Source organism: Solea solea, chromosome 6 (genome assembly GCF_958295425.1).
Source record: "Solea solea chromosome 6, fSolSol10.1, whole genome shotgun sequence".
NCBI classification, from domain to species: Eukaryota; Metazoa; Chordata; class Actinopteri; order Pleuronectiformes; family Soleidae; genus Solea; species Solea solea.
The window spans coordinates 12,886,263-12,906,710 of NC_081139.1; the positions used below are offsets into that span (position 1 = coordinate 12,886,263).

The following is a 20,448-nucleotide window of genomic DNA, read 5'->3' on the forward strand; positions in this document are numbered from 1 at the left end:
CACACACATGCAAGAAACCTGAGCCAGTGACGCTTGAACACCAAATGGCTATTTTAGTCTTCAGACACTCAGAGGATACATTTGGCTTTGTCCGACTGTGTGTCACAGAAATGTTTGATTCTCATGAACAGCATTGTGATCAACATTTGTTAACTCACGTCCAAATTCATTTACTAAATACATGATCTTGATGTATAGAAGGAGTGCAACAATCAAAGCTTTTTTGTTTGTGTGTGTGTGTACATGCATAACAACACTGTCACCAGGATTTCTTTCACTTAGGGTGTGACAACCCGTGAGTAACCTGTGGAAAGGTTGCAACATTCTCTAAAAACTGATATAATGTATTGTTATTACAGCAACAAATTTGAAAAAATGTCACATTTGAACATTTCAATCTGTTGACTTGGCAGACTTTAGAAATGTTGATGTTGATAAATAATAAATAAGTGAAATAAACAGATTATATCAGACAATATATTATGAGGAATGGATAGCTGTTAATAAATTGTTTGGGTTTGTTTTATTTTTAATTCCCATATTGCTATTATTAAATGTTTCATATAAACCCTAATGACTGCATAATGGTAATTCATGATTTAATCCCAGTAACTTTGCTTTAAATTCACTTTGCCCTAAACTGATTATAATGACTTTGGCTAATGAACTCTGCCTCTGGAAACTTACACTTAAAGAAAAAGGTTAATTAGTTCATTTCTTTGTTTATTACAAACACAGAGACTCATTTTAGATGCAGTGGCAGTTTGCATTCTTTAAAAAAAACAAACAACAACATCATCTTTCAATACTATAAAACAAACTTACAACATTTAGCAGACGCAATTTACGTGATTTAATTCCATTCCATTCCATTCCATGTATTTTTACATTATTTAATCTATTTGTTTACTTCATCTCAGTAATTTTAATAACTAATACTTTAGTTATTATAATAATAACAATAATGATTATAATAATAATAATAACAATATATAATCTATAGTTACGATGTATGTACTGTATGTACATTAAATAAAATAGAATTTAATATAATAATAATTATATTATATACTTATCAACAAATTGTGTCTTATTTATTAAACAGGCACAAATAACCATTTTTTTTTTTCTTCTTCAAAGGAAAAAATATGAAATATAGTATTAATACATGTTGGCACTTTAGTTTCCATGTTGCATTTAGACACCCTGCATTGCCTTATGATCGGTTTCAGTGGTTAATTACCCTGTTGACTGATATGATCGCCTATCAGCTGATTTTACTGTGGACCAGGTTCCAAACCCCAGAGCTGGAGATTAGTGAGCAGGCTGAGCTGCATGAGCTACAAAAACCCACTGGAAAACCCACTATTGGATTTTGTTTTACAATTTTATTTTTCCTGGAAATGTCAAACCTTTTATAACATATGACAAAATAAAAACCGCTGCACTTGCCACTCACATAATAGTAACAGGCTATGACCATATAACCTTGCAGAGACAGACTCAGGGCTCTAAATGCTATATCTTAACATTACATTAACAGTAAATGACCATCAGCTCAGCTATGTAGCATCTTACAATCTGTCAGAAATATGCTTCCTCTCCACAAACTGCTGTCTAGTGCTTGTCATCGAAACGTTTGGGAAACTTTGCTGTACAGTTATTGAAAAAAGTCTTAAATGGCTCTGAAACTGTGAAGGGCTCACAACTGTTTAAATTGACTTTCTTAATTTTCCTAAATTTGTATAACTTTTGTAAAGTTGCCTACAGATTAAAAAAAAAAAAAGAAATCATAAAAAAAATACCACACAGTCACCATCAATGTCACCATCATGAAAGCTGAACAATTAGGTAATGAAACACAAATAAACGTCGTGCAGTGAACAAGTGAGAAAGCTGCACTCAAATTATACTTAAGAACGTATGAATATGAATCATCATCCTCATCATCATCATCAACAACATCATCGTCCAGGAATTCACATGCTTATATTCACAAATATACAAAGACTAAAATGGCTGGAGCCAGTCAAGCACCTCAGCCCCTGTGTGACCCACAGTGTAAGAATTCACAGTCACTCAGCCTCATACATTCAGATGATCAAAGCATAAAGGTATTTGAACACACACACACACATACAGTGAGCAAACACAGTGACTGCATGTATAGGAACCTGACTCACAGCAATGGCCTGTTTGTATTTCAGCATTATTTGTGTGTAAAATAAATGCTTAAAATGCAAGACACCTGTTACCCAGATCCCAGAGGGAGAAATTCCACTCCCCAGTGTGTGTGTGTGTGTGTGTGTGTGTGTGTGTGTGTAGTAAGCAGAATGTTGACACCGGCCTTTCCTGTCTCACGTGGACATTACTTTACTGCCCTCCCCTATTTAAAGGCCAGTGTGGAGCCAGAGAGGCTTCAGCAGGAGATTAAAGCCAAAGTCCTTGCACTCTACACACTGGAGGCTCACCCACTGACCGACTGATGATCTGGATGTTTTTGTGAAGAGCCATTCCCCCATAAGGTTTGAGATGCTTGGACTCAGCTGCAGTATTTACACATATCTTCGAGAGTAAGGAGTTGTCTACAAGCTGCTACAAGCAGCAAAACACTTTCAAACAGAAGCAATTTTGATTCCTCTCAGTTTTTGGTAGTGGTTTTCAACTTCAATTTTTGCTCAAAAGGAATGTTCAAGGCCTCTTGCATTTAGCTGACTTAACTGTGGAAGTTGGTGAACTATAAACACATGCTAACTCTTGCAAGGCCTTTTCTAAAATACTAAGAAGAACCTAAATAAGTATCAACTTCTAGAAAAAGCCCCATCTGGTATCCTGTCATCATGAGTAGCGGCGGAACCACCGTAGTTTCACCACCGGAGCCTCAGACTTTCAAACGGGCCATACGGAAGATAAAATGTGCTGCTATGGTGTCGTCTTTGGCAAAGAGCTGGCAGGGTTGGGCCGTCGACCACGCAGAAAAGCAGGATGCTATCCCGAGTGGCTGGATGCCTTCATCTATCAAGGAGGAAGACCAGAATGACTGCAAGGACACGGTCAAACTGACTGTCACACCACGTGTAATGGCAAAAGATGCTGCCGACACCACTGCGAGTAAGATCAGGACCTGTTCTGTCACCAAGACCATCCAGCCCAAATGCTGTGGGTTCAGCTGCAGTGAATTGGTCGACGCCATCAACAGCAAGATGGAGTCAAGTCCAGAGGAGAGCAATCAATATCTAGGCAACGAGTCCCTGAAGAGTTCAAGGAGTAGCAGTGTGGACACAGAGGATAGTGGGCTTGGAGAGGAGGCAGGACTCAGCAGCAGCAGTGAATCCAACTTGAGTTACATCAAGACCAAAAAACAAACCAACAGGCCCAAGGTAGAGTGGTTTTTACAGCAAATTAAGTATTTGGTGAAGTTTCTTGCAGCAGGACAAATGTACTAATGTATCTCACCGCCCAATACCATACCCACAGCTAGCCACAGAATGTTATGGCTATTTAGAAACAGACTAAACAGCTTATGAAAATGAGAGACACATTAAATTAATGAGCTGTCCTATCCTTTTTTAACATTACCTCCATATGGTAGTTTCCAAATATCACACTAGCTAGATTTATACAGCGCAGAAAGCAGCCAGGGGGACCTTTTCATCATTTCCCTTACCAAGTATGAAAAGACAAGAGAATACAGTAAAGCTCAATCACTTACTTCTCTGGCTAACATCCAAAAACATTTTATTTTGTGATAGAGGCCATTTGCAATTTGGTCCATTGCACAGCTGAATGTGAAAGAGGCAGGCTTACTGAAAAGATAACATGACCATGCATGAATTACCTTTTAATTACAAATACAGGTGTGAAGCAATGGGTTATAAACACGTTTGACAAGACCCTTATGAGTACGTGCTGCCTGTTTTAGCTATGACCACATTAAATGTCATATCTGTCCCTGTTTTAAATACACAGGGGAGCATAAATATTCTCACAGCTTGAATTAACATGGCAAAGCAGAAGTCCCTTTGATGTCACCTGCAGAAACCCAATCCCTTCACAGACACCAAACAACAGTTGCATAACTGCAGTAGTAAACCTATCCTATAAAAGGCAAAGAAGCCAGCCAGGAGCCTCTGGTGTGTCAAGGGGCTCCAACTCATAAAAACACAAGCTGGACTGCAGCGCAATGGAACATATGTAAATAAATAGTCTTCCACTGCAATATGTTCTTACTCCTGACCTTCAGGTGGAATAGTCAATGAGGGGAAGACAGGGTGAGGGCCGAGGCATGTGAGGAACAGTGATGTTGGGGGACACGCAACTAATTTTCTGCGCTCGGAGCCACATTGTTACATTTACATTTCTGTTTAATGTGGTCACAAGGCGTCTCCAATCACCTCCTGAAGTGATTCAGATAACAATACGTCCTTGGGTGTATTTACACTCAGACTTACAAGTGGTCAGGTGCTATCCAATTCCAAAAAAATTGCGTATTTAGTAATAACTCAAATAAGATCAGATAAATTAAATAATTCTAAATAGTGTAGAGGAAGCTTAGTGGCAACAAAAAAACAACAGCAGAGGGATACAGGTTCATTATCACTTTAAGGGTTCACAGAGTTTTGTGTAAGGTCCTTCAGTTACAAGTCTTAACTTTTCATAGATCAAATACCGAGAAGTTCTAATGACACTGATCTGAAGGCTTGGCAAGCTGAGGAAATACCTACAGAGGAGAGAGAGAGAGAGAGAGAGAAGACATGCAGGGAGGACTGCAGATGAAGAGAACACAGTATCAGGGCTTGTAGGAGAACGAATTTAAGAGAATGTATATCGTATTGGCTTTTTATCCACACTTAACAACCAAGGGCATTAACAGAAAAGCCGATGTGTCGACACGTCGACGTCAGTGGCACAAGTCGACAAGTCGCGTGAGGAGTCGACAAAGTAGTGTGTTTTTTCCTCTCTCTCTCTGTGTGCACTTGTGTACACAATGCAATCTCTCTCTCTGCAATCTCTATAATCTAATTGAGAGTTTGGTACCTGGTCGGCCCACGGAGGGCAGCCAGGCCACGGCCGCCTTGATGTTTTGTTTGAGCTCATCATTCTAAATATGAGTATACATATTTATATACTCACAGGATACGTCCTGTATTTATATATAGTGACGTCAAATGCAGAGCAAAGTTCAATGGATCAACTAAACCAACCAGTTTATTTAAGGGTAAGTTTATTTTGAGACATTTATGTTACCATTTTATCTGGTCTAAATAAAAAAGAACCTGAAAGAGCAGGGTTTTGTTGGATATTGGATATATAGAGTTTATATTATGGGAAAGACATTAACCTGCTGATTAATGTATCTCCAGATTAAGATTGCAACGATGAATGACATCAGAGGCCGCTGGCAGCAGTGGTCGGAGCAGCACATTGAGGGCCAGAAGCTCAACCCCTTCAGTGAGGAGTTTGACCAGGAGTTTGCCATGGCTCAGCGTCTCTGCAAGGGCGACACAGGCTATGGGCGACCCAAAGATGGCTCGAAGACGGCCGAGAGGGGTGACCGGGCCCAGAGGCACATTCACAGGGAGATGGAGGAGATGGTGTGGATTATCAGAGACATGGGCATCAAGGATAAAAAGGGACATTGCGTCATTACCTTCGGCCGGCTCTTTGACCGCTATGTGAAGATCTCTGACAAGGTGGTGGGCATCCTGCTGCGTTGCCGCAAACACAACATGCTGGATTTTAAGGGGGAGATGTTGTGGAAAGGACAGGATGATGGTGTTATTATCACACTGAGGGACTAAAGACAGATGTAACGTCTTATGAACAACCATGAACACTAAATCTCATGTGAACCTGGCCAAAGAAACAGCTGGTTAGGTTCAGTGAGAATTACACATAGGGGAAAATACATTAAAACGATAGTTTGATCTGTATATGAATCTGGTAAATCTCAGGAATTGTGATTTATTACTGTATTACATTTATAATAAATAACTCCCAGGGATGTAAGTTACACTTGCACAAGACATTAGTTCTTCTCATGTACCTAACAGGTCATGTGGTGAGGGGAAGATATCTTTAGCATGCTAACCATGCTCGCCTTGATAGGTATGCTAGTGCTAGGATGTAATGCTGGAAAGCTCCACTCAGGCTGCGGTTAAAGAAACTCAGTGTTGCTTTCATTTCATAATTCTGGACTTACAGAGCAAAGTGACCAGTTGTCATTGTCTCTTTTGGACTCGGGGTCTCATGCCTCAAGCCTGGTCATAGATAGCTAATATAGGGCAGATAGTATAGAAAGAGTAAATGAAGTGTTATATTAAATCAGCTGAGTTACTTTCTAAATGGTTTCAATCTTTTTAATAGCCCCACACACATGTCTTTTTTTATTTGTTTGTTTGCAAGACTTTACAAAAGTTCTACCAAACTAGTCGACGTGGAAATGTTGCTAATTTACTTTTTCAGCAAAATGTGTGTCATATGTATCATGTGAACATCTGTAATGTGACGTAGCTGATGCTTCTTGTGCAGGTTATCAGTAAGTCATGGTCTAGTTGGGTGCTGTGAACTGTTCTCCAGACTGACTGAAAAAAATCCTTATAAAGTTATGTTATGAGCATTTTATGTGTAATGAAAACAGCAGTAGCAAGAAGTAACGTGCAAAGGGACAAAGTGACATCATTTATGTGTAAAAAAAAAAACAATACTGAATGTGTTTGTTACTTAAAATCGTTTACCAGTAAATGACTGCATTTTGAAATTTACCTCACTTAAACAAGCAGGAGAGACTTCAGTGGTGTAAATGAAACTTTAAGAGCTTCATCAAATAGATTGGAATGCTTTTTTCTTTTTTTTTTTTAAAGTAAACACATGTGTGGAGGAGTACACTGCTTCCTGTAAATGTAAGCTTTGTCAATGGAACATGCATTTAGTACTGAGACTGTGAAATTAGATTCCGGTAGTTTTGTTGTGCTTAGAGGAGGAAATCAATAATACATTTAAATATTGCTTTTCTGGTTTGTGATGATTGTGTGGAGTGCCTAAACAAATATCGTGTTGTGTCTTTGTCTGTTGGAGGAGGCCACTTAATACAGTTAGAACACTGAGGCTTTGATACAGACACTGATGCAGTTGTTTAATCTGCAACTACAACTTTACGTCAGCATAAAACATACACCGCAATGCTTGTTTAAAGTGCGCCAAACAGATGTTTTGGTTGATTTGTTGAATTCACCTCCAAATAGCCATTTTTTTTTATCTGAAAAAAAGCTGTTATCCAGCGTTCACGATACTATTTTAATGACCAATCATTTAATTCAGACTATGTGGAATGATTGACTGGTGTACCTGTCAATAACCAACCTGCCTATCTGTACTGTTAGTAAGTCATGGAAAAATAACCGAAAGTGCAGCGAAAATGAACTGTTCCACTACACGCAACGTCTAGTATTTCGGGGGATTTGTTTTAATGAATGAGCCCACAGGTAGGATGTACCCGTTGCAATTTGTTAAAAAAAGTGTCACCTTTTCCACAATTAAACTGCTTTCAGACATGCACTGAACTCTGGAGCTCCTCCGGAGATTATCCTGAGGTGCTGAACTGTATAAACACAAAAGCTCACAGGAGTGATTCCAGAGATTTTTCTGACAGCTCGTTCTCCTCGTTTAATTTCTGGTTAATGTCCGAGTGAGCTCATGTGCGAACTCAGCAAGAGGAAAGATGCCACCCCTCGCCTGGATATCTCGGAATGCTTATTAAACACAAACCTTCCCAACCTTCCCATTTGTGAAGCGCAAACTCCAGAAGATGTCGGAACCCAAATCTGGAGACATTACCCAGAGTTAATAACTGGAAACAGCTCCACACACCGAGATTAGTACTTGAACTCAAAAGGGGCCCATTATCCCTATATGATATAATTCCTTGCACTTAAAGAACACAGTGATGTTTTTGACGTAACATGTTGAGCAGAGTGTCGTTGATTATAAATTAAACAAAAGCCTCACAACACATTAACAGTATATTGAAACAAGTTACTGGTTTACCTATAATGACACGTCTGTGTACATTTCCAGCCTTGAAACAATATACTCATACGCTCGTATACTTAATACAAAATGTTCTGATGTCACAACATGGTGTCTTGCTCTGAAATGTCTACAGGGTTTTTCACACTTGCTAAAAATCCTTGGGGAAGTTTCCAGAAGTTCATGTCAAAGCCCTTAAGCACTTGCTGATGCTACAGTGAGACAGTCTTAAGCCCTCGTGGACTTTGTGGCTGTCAGTGCAGATCACAGATCACTGAGATTGTTCCACTTTTCCTCCTCACTTCACCCACCCTTGCAACTCTGTTTTGGTCGAGACCGATATTTATCACCTGCAGTTGAATTGGTTTTGAATTAGGGAATCACGCAACACAAAAGCTATTAAAAGAAGTATTAATTTTTTGTACAGTGTACAATCTTATCAACTATGAGAATGACTGAACTTATTATTAACTTGTGATAAGAAAATTATTAACAGTGAGTCTTGATTTGTACCTGCACCGTCTTGTGGTCAAGTCCATCCAAGTTTGGTGTGTGAATTTTCTTTGCAAGCCACCCTGTGTGCAAGTGTGAACATTACCATGTCATAACCAACATTCTGTTATGACTTACAATATAAAAAATAACAATCAAATGTCCATCTTGGACAGAGGAGAGTGCCCCCAATAATCAGAATAAATGTGATCAAATGTGTCCAGATCACGTGTGGCTCTATAAAATGTAATGTGCACAAGGATTCTGCACTTTAACATCACAAATGACGAGATCTGTTTAGTGACAAATTGTGCAATCCTGCAAAAACACACTGTTTTTCAACTTGTTCCCGTCTCAGTCCTCTATTTCAACTATTGACTGTCTGTCCCTCGTTGCAAAAAGGACACATTACCATTCAGGTCTCCTAGTTCTTTGCCAGAAGAGATTTGCACAAGGACCTCCATGCTTGTTTAAATAGCAGTGCTCAGGCCCAGATGGGATTCTTGTAGATCAGTATATAAAGATTTTTATGTCACACCGACCAAAGAGATGTCAAATCAGGAAATATCCTCACAGCAGGAAAAGGGTCAGTACAGTTTGCATCCTCATGGAAGTCCAGCAACAGGGATAGTTCAGGTTCTGACAGTAAACTAGCAACTGATTAACAATAAGTAATGATGTGATTTTAAACCAAGTATCAAGAGCAGCAGGATTAGGTCCAGCCAGCTCTTCCACCTGACCCAGAGAAAAAAACCCAGCCTCATGAAGCCGTCCAGAGAGAGAGGTTCCTCCCCAGCTGGGAAGATCTAAAAAAAGAACCGTGCAGGACTGGAGCCAGTACAAAGAGTCCCAACTGCTGCTGCCTCAGCTTTTTTAACAAGGTCCACACAGGGTGAAAAAAAAACACTTAAAATGCAGGCAAGGATGAATAGTTCTTTTTTTGTTTAACATTGATAAACCATGTTTCAGACCACAAAGCCTCTGCAGGACGCAGCAGGACAGAGGTCTCCACACCAGGACTGAGGGCCCAGTTAAAAGTCTCTGAATAAACTGGAGACATATGGCAGCGCCCCTGCCGGCCAGATGGTACAGACCCTGTCCACTTTCCTCTTTTTTAAAAGCAAAACACTCTTTTTTCTTTGTATTTGAGACAGAAGACTAGCTGGAGGCTCAATACAAGCCAACCAATGTCAGTGCAGATTATTAGTTATTAATGATGAGGACAGAAATGTTTTGGCAAAAGCCATTTCTACTTCATTAGGCGTCCTTCGACCTTTTCTTTGACACCATCCCAATTTTTCCATAGCACGGTGTCATCTCCTAGAAACAACCCCCCCCCCCCCATGACAGCCTCACTTGTTCCCTAATTCACATGAGCAGGATAAACGAATGCTATTCACATTTCTGCACCAGTAAATTCATATTTCACTGCGAATTCACCGCAGCAATGATGTCATCAGCATAGCCCGACAGTTTAAAAGAGGCAACACAATCAGGGAAACACACACCACTTCAATCTGTTCTTGGTTTCTGTAGCAGATTCTTGATGGCCAGAGAGAATAGCATGTCGGACAGAGCACAGCCCTGTCTGATCACCCACTGAATACAGAAAAGAGCACTTAAAACTCCATCGACCATCAGAACACTCACAGTTTCACTATGGAGAACCTCGATCATTGCTGCAGTATAAACCATGGGTTGAATCCAAAAGCAGTTTGCCACAAATACTGGTGCTCGCCGCTCAACACTTTCATTGACTCAGATGAAGATGAAAACATGTAATTAAATCCTTCGCCAGCATTTTATTTTTAAAAAATGGTGGAGCATTGGAAATTGTGATTTTTTTTTTTTGCTTGGACAGAGCAGCGGTAGGGCAGGAGTGAAATAATAACACCTGACTGAACCGACCACCTCTCCTCCGGCCAAACTGACCTCCTCCACCCAACAATCCACTGATGGCACCAGTTTGATAGCATGACGGCAAGTCAGCTTATCAAACTCTGCACTGCCGTCTGAAACCAGCATTAAGGCCGACAGCTGAACCCCCCAAAAAAACACCCGAAATAATCCAACACACTTTGTGTGTAAGAATGAAATGAAAAAACTTGACACTCTACTCACACCACCATTCTCACAGCGAGCGAGCGAGCGAGCGAGAGAGATTAATACATCCTTTTCAGTTTGGTCGCTTGGGAGTCTGGATGTGTGCCAAAACGACGTGATGTGGAAAAACAGAAGGAGAGGAGGACAGAAGGAAAGAGAACAATAGAGACACTTTAAGTGAGAAAAGGCAATCGACAGAAAATAATGCACGAGAGAGGATGTAAAGGGAGTATTTCATCATGACACAGTCTAAAGCTTCATATTTGCTCGTCCTTAGCTGTCAAACAAAATGAGTCCCTCCTTTCTCCTGCTTCCTTCTCTGGCTCCCATTTCATTCTTATTACCATGATTTTCCTCCTCCCTCTCCCCGTTTTTTTTTTTTTTATGTTTTCTATTTTTACTTCCATTCTCATCTGTTCCCAGAGGAGTTTTGCAGGTTTTTTAAGGTTCAGGAAGGTTTTTACTTCAACAGTCTATACATGTTGTGTGTTTGTTATCCTCAGCAATGAAATTGATGCTCCCAAGGATGCAATCATTACAGTGTGAACAGTCTATCAGGACGTGAAACAATATTCAGCCTTGAGCTGCCTTGAACTATCCTTCACATAATCATTTTCAAACCTGTGTCAATGCAAGCTTTCTCATCAGTGATGGTATTTCATTGTCTGATAATACAGCTTTTATACAATTGACCTGAAGCCATTTTTATCTCAGACTGGCTATTAAAAGACACGGTAATATTATAAAGTCTCAATTTTTCGAACTTCAACCATGGCATATCTACATTGTCTCTGCTGTCTCTCCTGTGATTTCTTCCCACCACAAATGAATCGCATATACAAATAATAATTTAACCAACTATATATTTTTTTATTCATAGCCAAAATAGATGCACCAAATGTACTTGTGTTTTAAATGACTCACACATATTCCGATATCAGGTTGTCAGCGCTGCAGTACATAAACAATAAACAGAGCCGATGATGAAAGTCTGGAATCCTCTGATCCTCCTCGCTGCTGACGTTTGTTAAAATAATTAACGATGATGGAGCAATGATCAAAAGTGTTAAAATGGAGGTGTAGTTGAGCGCACAGGTTTATTTTTGCAAACCCTCACTGTGCCGTACTTACTTGCAATTACCTCAAATTGAATTCCTATATCCCAAGACCCAACCTATCACCAGGGATGAAACATATAAGTACACGCTTTATTTTTAATTGCACTGTTTAAACTGAATGTAGCAAACCCTTGCAGCTGACTTGACTTCATGCTTCGGTGTTAAAAATAGTGCACAGTCACTGAAATATATAATTTCCCCTGGTACTTTAGCAGTCAGTGTTCAATTCATTTATGTGAATTGATGTATAGGTTTTATACCCGATACCCAGTGTTCTTTGGGTTAACTGTCAGGTACTAGCTGACACGCAACCCAGTGCACAACTCTAGTTGAGAGGATATGTTGGATGCTCATCGGTGATAAACTTAGATTTTCCATTGCTTCAAGTTTGTTTATATTACACGTACCTAACAGCAAGAGAGAGAACAATCTGGACCATGTCACTTTGCATTTCTGCATGCTCATACTCAACGAGGGCCTGTTTTAGTCGAGTGCTCCACGCGTGTGTGTACTCGATGTCACATTCCAGTGGCAGGGATTTCTCACCAGGAGTTGGTGAGCTGGAGGCCCCCATTTGTATGTCCTTGTACTCCATGAGCGGCGGGTAATACAGCATATGTATGGGTACCAGCAGACATAACTTCAAGCAAGTTTCCATGGTTACCGTCTCTTTCTTTGTCCCTTTTGACCAAAACAAGCATGTGCCCCCAATTGGACTGGATATTTGTGCTACAGGAAGTTTGCGCAGTCGAAGTGTATGGACCCAAACCAGAGGTGCGTTCACGTTTGTATGTGTAGAGTCAAGATGCACATGGCACGGACCGTAGGAGCTCTGCAGATGTGACCTGGGCCTGAGTCTGAATTACCTGGGCTATACCAAATATTTTATCTTTGAAAGAGGCAAAAGCAAACATTCCCTAAACATATATTCAAACCATTGACTCATTTGACGGTAAACTTGTCCATAAATGTAGAACCAATAGGAGCATCTTTTCATGGTTACAGTGATCAGCGTGTAGAGTCATGGAGTTAAACACAGGTAATGGGAGTGGTTTGGTTAGCTCTAGGCACTAAAACTACCTGGTTTAGATTATAAAATGTGTGTTTTTCTGGGATTACGGAACACTTTTTGTCAGCGTTACAATATAAACAATTTGGTAACACTTATGGATAAAAGAAAAACATAGTTTATTGATCTTACACATGTCAATATCATGAGCAATAACATGGGAAAACTTTAGGTTTTCACTCTGTTACCTTTGTTTCATAGTTCAATGTTATTAGTAATACACATAAACTGCTTAATATGTTTTTTTTTTCAGAATGAAAACCTAAAAGCCAGCGAGGGTGGAAAAAGATTCCAACAGAACTACATTACAGTTCTTAAAGATGGTAAGATTGCAAATGTCCTTTTAATTTGTTCTTCTTTTTTTTTAACTCTACGTGATTGAAACCACAAGTTACCATTATGACTATTTAGACATCAATTAAGAAACAGTAACAATATATTTCAACATTTCTAAATTTAGAAAATAAGTCTTGTTCAGAAAAAGGTCAGAGTATTTGAATTATTTATGTTTCAAAACATTTTTTTTAATATCAGCATAGCAGAAATTTATTAAGAACATATGCAAAGTGATAATTTACATTAAACATTAAGCAATGGATTGAAATGGTAATAGTTTTTTTTTGTTGCCTTGTTTTGACGTGACAATTCTCAGTCCTTAGCCCTGACAAAATGTATGCACAGATGTGTGTTTAAGGCCTCTACTTACAACTGATATCATAAACAACAATGATGAACAAAATGATACAATCACATTATTAAACGGACATTAACCAGGACGAATCCTGCTTGCAATCTGTCTCTCTACAGTGGAGTTCACAGCGCACACACGACTTTCAGAGTTGTAGGATCGCTGCTCAGTTCACACTGTATGACTTCGTGTCTTGTGATCTAGAGTCTTGCAGTCTTCTGTGAATTCGCACTCGATGACTGACTGGTGATGGTTTTTCCCCAGAAGGAACCCTCAATTTGTGGCAGGAGCTAAACCAGGCTTAATTGTGCCTGGGTCACCTCCAGAACGTCTTCTTGTAGCAGTCTGAGTTTTCACAGACACAGATCAAATTTCATCCAGAGTGGAAATCAAATTGTAGTTGACTTTGATTTGGTCTCACAAAATGGTCGGCAAATAAACATACACTCTGCTGTATGTTTGTTTGGCCATTGGCAACAATCGCTGAGAGACGTGTCGCGTGAACTCATCTTAAGACAGTTACGAGTGGAAAATGTTCTTGCATGGGACAGCTGGATGTACATGTTTACAACAAAGACGTTTGCCAGAATCTGCAACCGTAGCCATCACGGACAACCCATCATTGACTGCATGCACGCCATACTGCTGCCATGCTGCGTCACCCCAAAGAGGAACTGTTAGGAAAGTATGTTAACTGGTACACATGAATGTACCATCATTACCGTTAATGCTTTATAAAATATATTGTACAGGCAGCTGCTGCAGGTTAGACAAATGGGAAACCTCTATGATAGTTACCACTGCAAAATGTACATTCTGCATAAATCCTCGTGTCGATGGATCTGCACCAAATATAGCTCTTGATCATGCAAAATCCCTTTTATTTTAGACACACAGTCCGTTTTCTTGGGCACCAAGCTAATTCCTTCACCCAGAATGTGCTCTGTTTCATGGGTTACTAACAAGAGTATTTCATGCCATGTGTGTAAACTCATTGGTCCTCAGTTGAGTAATCAGCCCTCAAATAAGTTTCAGTTTTGGCACAAAAGAACACTGCAGACAAAAACACATTCCCTGGGTCACAGTAAAATATATATTTTATATATATTAGAATTTTACTTCTTTAATATCAACCTTTTATATTGACTCTATTTATAAAAAACCCTGTTGGTCTAACTACCAGTCCTTAGATTAAAGTCCATGCTACTACTGTAATCTGAGCTGAAACCTTAAACAGATCCAGCATATTGTTTTTTTTCTTCTTTTATAATTACAAATTCTTATTTTAAATTTCAGTTTCTAAATTTGAAAAAGTTTCTCAGAGACTACGTAACACTCGACTTGGAATAAGATGTGAATGCACTGCAGTCAAATAACAGACCGTACAAAAGTGATTTTCAGTTCATGTGTTCAGATTTGAAAGATATTTTAAATCACAATAATGATGTTTTATTTTTTCCTTGCTCAGCTGAATAGAAAGTAAAGCTTTTTTTTTTTAAATTTTCCAAATCTCCTGATGTAAAACCATTTAAGTTAATTTGTCAAATCTGACTAAAGTGAAAACCACTAGCTTTGGCTTCTTCTACATTTTGAGCTGTGCAACTAAAAACTACAATGACTGGATATATTTGTTTTGATTATTGCTTTACTGAATGTAGCTAATTTGTTTGAAAATTGATCAAGTATTAACAAAGTATTAATATCCCTGCAATACTGCTACTGGTAAAACAGATTAAGAGTAAAAAAAAAAAAAAAGATTACTATATTTATAGATTCTTTTGAATATTGGTTTATGAGTGTAGGACAAATTTAGTTTCCTCATTTCCTCAATATGTGGAATTTTATGCCTATTATCTCTGTTTATGCTTGCTGTTTGTGACAGAAAGAATAAAATCCATACAATGAGTCGAATGCTACATATAGTGTCTATGTTTTCCTCTGTTCATGTTGGGTCTCAATCCAACATGCGGTATTACTTTGTCCTCTTCTGTGTAGCATATAGCTCATGCTTCAAGTTGTCAGCTAATTAAATAGACATTTTTAATCAGTCATGCGAAAACTAAAAGCTAATGCTACAATCTTATGGTTAACTATCAAGGCTATCCCTCCCCTCCCTCGGAGTTTTAACATAAGTAACTATCGCGACGAACTTTGGCTCACTGCAAAACACACAAACATCCATATATTTTTCTACTAAAATATGAATCATAGAGTGCCTAAATTAAAGACATGTATTTCACAAATGAACTACACATTTCCCTTTAAAATCATCCCATTTTTGTGTCCTTTTTTTTATCTCTATCTGTGAAACCTGACATCAGTCAGGACAGATCGTTTTGTTTGGAGGATGCAAAGTAAAGGTCATGGTTCCTTTTCCTCCTTCTCTTCCCACTACTTCACTCTGGGGTTGTAGCAGGTGACTTTGTGGTCTGTTTGATTAGGGCTGTAATGCTGTTGTCACATGTTGTGAGTGGTTGTTTCTGTTTGTACCTCAGGATGCCTTAAGGTTAATGAAGAAGAGTAAGGAAAAGACACTTGCTGGTAGAGATTGGCACATTTTAACAGTTAGCCAAAAAATTAAATTAAGAGAGAGAGAGAGAGAGAGAGAGAGAGAGAGAGAGAAGAGGAATCTGAAAAATCTACTTAGATCTACGATCTACACTTAAACTGGGATATACAGCAACTTTTCAGTCCCATACTGTCTGCCACAGGCATGATCCTCAACACTTCATGTCTCAGTCAGCACTATAGTGCAGGGACAACACTCTCTCTGCACTTGTAGGTTCCAGGTTTGAAAGTAGAATGACACAGAATACACCGTAAAGTTTGTACATGGCTGCTGTTTTTCTTTGACATCACGCTATCTGCTGCTATCAGCAGAATAATTATTGCTTTCACATTTGTTTGTTACAGTGTCTATGAGATGAGTCCATTTGAAGTTTCTGAAAGGTCTGATTTGTGAATTGTAACATTTGTGCTAAAGTTTTGGCACAGCCCATTACAGTTTGTCTGGATAGTGAATTAATATATTGTAGATTTAATCGTAGAGTTCAGAATTCAATATTTATTGAGTGCCAACTATTTTCCCTTTTTGCATTACACTAATGTTACCAACGGGCTAGCTGGCGTTGATGTTGCCTGGCAACAGTGTGCTCACAGCTATGATATATATCCCATTCGGATTCAACTGAACTACCTTGTGAAGAGGATTGGGTGATTACATTTCACATTTCCTACGGATTCAAGAGACAGCCAAATGAAGTGGGGACTAGGATCACACTTTTCTAACTGTTCATTTTCATTTCTACCAAACACAAGAGCTGATTTAACTAATACACAATCTGCCTTCCAAAAAAAAGTCAAAATAATCAGTCAAATCAGCCAGTTTTTTTCTGATTGCAATGAAAATGTACAGGCCCTTAAAATGTTATGACACATGGTCTTTGGGAACTCAGAACGTGCTTATAAGCCATAAACATCCAGCACAGTGCTAACTGTGAGGATAGAAAGCCAGCAAAACGCTAAATGTGTAACAGGAAAAAAACAGATGACTCAAGTCAGTCTGTTCAAAATGTCTTGATAGGTTTCAACAAATAAGCTTAATTGTACTTTCTGAAAATCCTCTTCAGTCCCGATCCATCCACGTGCAACCTACTGTCCCCGATGCTCCAGCAAACTGGGAGGCTGGTGTCGACATTCTCAGTTTCCCTTTGGACTTGTGGACAGACAGAAAACACTCAGGGGGCGTCCAGCCCCATTATGAAGACATGGAAAGACAACGAGCAGTCCTGGGAATAAGAATCAAAAGGCAGGCTGAGAAGAAGGTGCGTAGCTGAAGCAAAGCTGAGCTCGCTGTGCGTGGGGTGGTCCCAGAAGGACGTGATCAATGTCGGCAACGGAGCCCTCCTTTGAAGTATTCTCATTAAGTACATTTTTTTGTTTTTCGTGAAAGAGATCTGAGGAGCGCTAAATGTTCTTGTGAGTCTGAGGGCCGGTCTGTTTGCAACAACAAAAGAAAAGTGCTTCCCACGAGTCTCAGGAAACAGCCTGACACAATATCAAAAGAGTTACAGAAGATTTCCAGTGAGTGCCAGAATTTCCTATTGATCTGTAAAATCATTTCCCAATTTGGAGAGTGATTCATTTCCTGGTGTGGAACAACTTGATGAAGCGCCCCGTGTATACAAAACAACTACTTGCTCCAAGCAGGTAGTCCCTTGACCTAAGCACAGGTCAACAAGTTTTCTATATGTATATATTCTGTATATATAAAGTTGAGACAGGAACAGAATCGTAGGTGCAACAACAAAAACTCCTATCTTTGTGCGAGTCTTAAGATCGCTCACAACAGGGCCCAATGGTGCTCTCCAGGGACATCTGGGAGGAATGGCGTATGAGTGGTGCCATGGTTGGGTCCACCATGGACGAGGTAGGGAAGAGCTTGTACCAGCCAATCACCATCGTGCTAAGGTCCAGCTCTTCCAATAAGATACGGGCTACACCCATGAAGCATTTGCGGTCCATTCGTCCATAGTTACCCCAAACAATCACCTATAGAAGAAAGTACAATCATTGTATTAATTCATTTTTTAGTTAAACCTTCAAAGTTCAGATGAAAAAAAGCAAAGCTACTCAAAACTCTGAGTCCCTCCCAGATGGCTGGGCTTCTCACCCTATGTCTTTCGGTCATGGCCCTTCATTCATGACCCTAAGTGAAGGTAGGAACTAGAGCTGAAGATCTTTGCCCGAACCCGACGGGACCAGGCGGGTTACGTCGAGTTCAGGCTTCATTTCTAAATGAGCGGTCAGGTGATGCGTTTCGATAAGTGGGAGAAAGATGCGAAAGAGGATGCTGAGGAGGCACTGGACACACTGGGCTTTTTGATAGACTTTCTGAAGCCGTTCTATGAAGCACAGCGGGAACTTGAGGGAGACAAATATCCAACACTTAATCGTGTGTGTCTCCGGTGTCAGAAATTGAAACGCCACTGTCAGCCCAATGCCCTGGACTCCCCTCAGCAAGCTGTCGTGTGTAAACAGCACAAGATACTTGGGGTAAAGTCTCATTCCCACCCGGAGTAGGCAGTCCATTGGTTTCCTACTGAGAACCATGGCCTCCAATTTAGAGGTGGTGATTCTCATCTCCGCTGCCTCCCACTCAGCTGCGAATTGATCCAGTGAGTGCTGTAGATCACAGACCAATGATGCCATCATCACCACATCATCTGAAAAAGCAACACATGCAGCCCTCTGGCCACTAAGCCGAACCTGTATCCTAACCTGTAACCTGAACCTCAGATCCTGATCCCTAAACCTAACCTCATACTCTGACTTATTTTACTGCCAGTGGGTTTACTTTCAGACACAGAAGGGTAGCTTACAAGTTGGTTCCATGTTTATTTTCAAAACACCACACCAGGGATACCTGTGGGCCAAGAAGCTCTCTAATACAATTATTATGCTAATGCTTTGATGCCATGTTTGCGTGTCAGCCGAGAGAAGCTATCATCAACAAACATGTTGGCATCATCTGCCACGAGGCTGCACATACATACACTCTCTCTCTCACACACACACACACACACACACACACACACACCAAAAATCAACTGCGAACCCATATATACACACACCCTATAACATAAATTGTGATAAACCACTAATATTTACTAGGAGAAATTTAGAAAAACATCAATCACACTCTCTGAACCACTCTGCACACACAGACAGAGAGACGGGAATGTGGAGGAGGAGGAGAAATAGATGGTAATGGAATAGCTGTGTGAAAAAGCTGAAGTCTATCTCCTGATGGTTAAATGCTAACGTTTTGGGATGAAGGTTCTTGTTATGAGCTGTTCCTAAAACATGAACATAGACAAATGCATCCAAATACATCCAAATGAGACCAGAAATCAGAATAAGGAAAACAACAACACATGTGAAATAAAGCAAAATAAAAGATTACACGCAGCCAGAGAGGAAGTGTGAAGATAGGAAAAGAGATGATGACGTACAGAGCGGATCAGAGGAGAAAGACAGACAGCTGATAATTAGAAAGGAGGCGTTTAGCAGCTAATGACGCCGTGACAGCAGCAGCAGCCAAGTGTCCTCCGGCTGTTTTTAAGGCCTTGTTACCGATCACTCAACAGCTCAGGACAATTTAAAGCTGTGGTATGTAACATATGTTTGGCATCGTTGATCAGTAGACCCATGATCGACTTTCAGCATAATGTAAATTTAGTGATTTGTGTGAGAGCAAGATTTCTGCGCCTGCTCTAGGCTCTGATTGGTGAAATCTGACCCATGATGGGAGACTTTGTCCAATCTTAGGACAGTTGAGGGCGAGACATTGCTCTCATTGGCTGTTTCGCAATGTATCCGAGTGCACACATCTCTTCAGTAGAAAGGTCACGATTCCAGACAATATGGGAATTAATTAAAAACACAGAATGAATTTATCGCCCTTCTGAGTATCTTGTTTATATTTGTAATACACAGTAAATTATACAAACATAATGTAGATTCTGTACCTGAATTGACCTAAACTTATCCTCAACCTTCTTTAAAAATGTTCATATACATGCTCTGAATAAAACAGAAACACAAAAAGATTCTCACATAATTAGTGTAAACACTGGAGTCCTGGAGTAGAAAGATTCTGAATGAACTTGCAGCAGAATAGACTTCAGCAGCGCTGGGCTTTGCTAAATCAGGAAGTGACAAATTGAAAAAGCGCTGCTGATTTCAGCGATTTTCATTATGCAACGTGAATGAGTTTGATGAAACTCAGAGGACAGCGACACAGACAGCGGATAATTAAGAGGGAGGCATTTAGCAGCTAATTACACGGGGGAAGGATCAGTGGAGCAGCCGCAGCCTGAGCTACAGGCCCCTGAACGCACCACAGATTACTGAGGAAATCGAACATGTGTCAGGTTAAAACACATGCT

At 39.9% G+C, this 20,448-nt stretch overlaps 2 protein-coding genes across 3 annotated transcripts in view; one reads left to right on the top strand and one right to left on the bottom strand.

Annotated features, from left to right (window-relative positions):
• The first annotated feature begins 2,397 nt into the window (after positions 1-2,397).
• On the top strand, positions 2,398-7,012 carry abraa (actin binding Rho activating protein a). Its single transcript, XM_058630455.1, has 2 exons — positions 2,398-3,380; positions 5,364-7,012. Exons 1-2 carry the CDS (start codon positions 2,841-2,843, stop codon positions 5,799-5,801), a joined length of 978 nt encoding a protein of 325 aa, XP_058486438.1. The 5' UTR covers positions 2,398-2,840; the 3' UTR covers positions 5,802-7,012.
• Positions 7,013-16,105: 9,093 nt separating this feature from the next.
• rims4 (regulating synaptic membrane exocytosis 4) overlaps positions 16,106-20,448 on the bottom strand; it is a 28,291-nt gene continuing 23,948 nt past the window's right edge. For both annotated transcript variants that reach the window (XM_058632495.1, XM_058632494.1), the window contains one exon: positions 16,106-18,049. In XM_058632495.1, the coding sequence (XP_058488478.1) occupies positions 17,831-18,049 (219 nt within the window). In that variant the 3' untranslated portion in view covers positions 16,106-17,830. The remainder of the gene's footprint in view (positions 18,050-20,448) is intronic.